Consider the following 3,569-nt stretch of genomic DNA (forward strand, 5'->3'; position numbering starts at 1 on the left):
GAGCTGCCTGGGCTCCAGTCCTCCTACCTACTGGCCCAGCCAGGCTCCCACTCGCCACTGCCCCCACCCCTTCTCTCCCCCACAAGCTGACTTGCTGTAATAGTTCAAAAAAACCTCTGACTTTTTAGTTCTTGTTTCCTGTTCAGCTTGAGACATCTCAGTTCTCCATTGCATTGCTGTACCAGACCCATGTTTTTTTTAATCAGACCAGTGCCAGGTATTTTAGATGATGTTTAAGTGCCTACAAAATGCAGAATTCATTCCCATGGTAAACTTCTCTGCTCTAACCAGTGGCTAATTTGACCTGCAGTTTGAGATTTAATATGTAATAGTTAACTGCCAACACTGTTAACATGCTTTTTGACCATAATAACCCTCTTTTTCATTCAGTGTGATGAGCACTCTAATTCTTTGATATTTAAATAGTGTTCTCCTTCATAGCTTTAGTTTAGAGTCTTGCCTCATTTGGTTAATTGTCTCAGTGCAGGTCGAATGTAAACCTGCAGGTAGACTTACAGAGCGCTAAGCCCAAATTCTATATGTTGTCATTGATGGTCTCCCCGTTACCATCAGCTACTACTGAAAAGGAAAAAAGGGCTTATTTTTAAACATAGATGGCTATATTTTTCTTTTAAAAATCTCCTTTTTAAATTGTATTTTTTGTTTTTGCTTAGTTTGCTAGTGGTGCCTTCCAACACATTAAAGACACCGTCTTATCTGCATTGAATAGAGAGCCCACAGTTGACATCTCTCCAGATACAGTTGGAACCCTCAGTCTTATTATGTTGGCTCAAGCTCAAGAAGTGTTTTTCTTAAAGGCTACCAGAGGTATAACTTTATTTATTTATTTATAGTAAATGTGCTGGAATGCTCTTTATAACTTTAACAAATGTTTTATTCGTTTGAATAATGGAACATGTTGTCAAGAAGAGGCAAAGACCCTCTCAGAACTTTTGTTTTTATTTTATTTCCTTCAAAAGTCAATTAGTATAAATAATAGAGAGAAGTAATTTTAAACTTTTTCTAAAGTCTTTTTCATCCTGCATTTTCCCATGGTCCTTTCTTAGTTGGGTGACACAAATGGCTCCTTAAAAATAGCTTTAATTGATTCTGATCCATGTTAATTTCATGTTTGTATTAAAAGTTTTACTGCTGGTACAATACATTCTTTGGTAGCATTATTGTATATATACAGGATAAAATCATGAATGCACTATTTTGACTTATTTTTAAATCTTTTCCTTTCTTCATTAACTCCTTTTCCCTGCAAGAGCAGTACTGGTTACCAGAGATCCTGGTTTTTCTCTGTTTAAAGATAGCAAATTCTCTGGTTAAACCAAACAAATTCCTGAATTCTCTGATTAAAAAAACCCAAATCCGCATTTTTCCGTAAATAAAATTAAACGCCGCATGCATGCATACATACAGGTATCGGTTTAAACGCAATGTTTTATGGATATATTTACAATTTTAAATCAATTTGGAAGCATACCAGTGCCTCAATCATCATCATAAATTCTAAATACCTATATATTTTGGTGTTCGATTTTGGTTTTTTTATCATGGAAAATCAGTGCTCCCCTGTCCACCTTTGCCAACCAGGGCACAGGTCCAGCTGCAGCTGTTCCCCCACTGCTTTCTGGCACTGAGCTGCCCTGATATGCTGGTGCCCGTCACTCACAACCCACAGTCTCTCACCCCCTTTTAGTAACATTCTTTAGGGAAGTCCAGATGAAGCAGCACCAAGAACAGCAATGGCATCTCAATGGAACAGATTAAACATATGGCTTTAGATCCTTAAGTCTTCCATTTGTCATTATGATATAATGTGCTACTGTTCTGATACTTTACCATCAGCCTTCTCTCTTCTTCCTACTAATTGCAAATTATCCTCACCTGATCATTTCTCACTGTTGGACAATTTAGCATTATTTGTACTCCTCAGGAGCAAGAAGTGGAAGATCTGTCATTGGAATGTGACTTCTTTCAGTGCACAAATGAAATTCTCAGGACAGTGAGGTTTATTTTATCAGCAAGTTTGCTAGGAGTTTATGAAGGCCTCAAGTAGAAGGTTTAGAGCTCTCATATCTAAAAATATAGACAGTCGTGTAGTTCACTCTTACCTTAGTACTTCATACAAATACGTTGCTACTAGCTAGCATTTTGCAGCTTCATGTCTAGCCTCCACAGAAGTGATCTTCAAACCACTTCTAGGCTGCAGACAAACCTTAAATTGAACCTTAAATGCTCTTCTTGTGTTCCTCACTTGTATAGTGACTGGAGTACCATTGCCACAGCAAAAAGGATCCTAGGAGCAATTCATAGAGGCACTTCCATACTCTTTGATACCATCCCTTTATCCCCTCCTGACAGTCTGCTAAAAACAGGTTTGCTTATTCTGGAAAGTAGAAGCCATACATAGCTGAAGTTCTACAGGAATTTAGAAAGAAGGAATTAATTTCCAGATACTGTGATACAAAAGATGTGAGGTATCTGAGAACACCCAGCTCTTAAGCAGAAAGGTCAGTTTCTTCATGTTGACTCTAGTTAAATGTGATTTCTTCCATGTCCATCCAGCATATCTGGGGGGTTCTCTAATGTGCATATTTCTGTATTGTTATTGGACTTTTGCATCAAAAGTAACTTTTCTTCCATACTTCAGGATGGTGTCCTTTCATTTGGTTTTTCTCTTGTCCCTTGAGAATCTGCTAGTGTCTGTCTGTGGCAGCACATCTAAATCAAGAAGATACTCCCTTAGATTAAGTCCTGGACTCCTGGCACATGTTTACTTAAAGGAGCCATGGGATCTGATCCCCAATCCCAATAATTTGTTCCTGCTGTCATGCCACACTTGATCCTGGGTTTCCCCCGCACTGGTATGTTGAAAGTCAGATGCCCACAACCTGGCATGACCCAGGGCTGTGCCGGGGTGGGGCTGGCAATCATCTGACTATTGGCTGTGGCACTGGCTTGAGTCCTTGGGCTCAACTGATGTCAGCACCGGCCGTGGGGTAGCTCTGGACATTTCCCAAGTTCAGTTTAAGGTGTCTTAAACCAGTCATAATTTTCTGTTATATGTGGAATGTTTTTATGGCTCGTTTACTGTTTTAAGGTGCCTTAAATTGAATGCATGTATCACACACACATTTGCCATTTTTGCTGTTATTAACATGTTAAATTGTGAAATAAATGTGATGTGTAGAAGGACCCCTGAACATAACTTACACGCTTCCTCTTGAGATTTAGTGTGCCTGGTATAAATAGGAAAAAAATATTTCTTGGTATACAAACACCCGATTTCATTTGGGTGCTTTTAGGCTATCAGGCAAGACAGTCCTTCCTTCCAGAGGATTTTCCAGAAAATCCTTCCTTGCTTTCTGAAAATTCAGTTAGCTTATGCTGAGTTCAGGAGAACTTCAAACTTAACAGTAATATTTTTCTTGGAAGCTGCATGAATTGTCTCTAAAGACACCAGTAATGGATCAGGTCTTTGCTAGCTAGAAATAGCTCTGTTAGAATCATGGAATCATAGAAGTCGGGTCAGAAGGGACCTTGTAGATCTTCAAGTC

The 3,569-nt window shown here is 38.9% G+C and overlaps 1 protein-coding gene across 2 annotated transcripts in view; it reads left to right on the top strand.

The window, feature by feature from the left end:
- PDCD6IP (programmed cell death 6 interacting protein) overlaps nucleotides 1–3,569 on the top strand; it is a 51,344-nt gene that overhangs the window by 15,195 nt on the left and 32,580 nt on the right. For both annotated transcript variants that reach the window (XM_019537958.1, XM_019537965.1), the window contains exon 5: nucleotides 675–828. In XM_019537958.1, coding sequence (XP_019393503.1) covers nucleotides 675–828 — 154 coding nt within the window. The remainder of the gene's footprint in view (nucleotides 1–674; nucleotides 829–3,569) is intronic.

The sequence above is a fragment of the Crocodylus porosus genome, unplaced genomic scaffold (genome assembly GCF_001723895.1).
Source record: "Crocodylus porosus isolate Cpor-Errol unplaced genomic scaffold, CroPor_comp1, whole genome shotgun sequence".
NCBI lineage: Eukaryota > Metazoa > Chordata > Crocodylia > Crocodylidae > Crocodylus > Crocodylus porosus.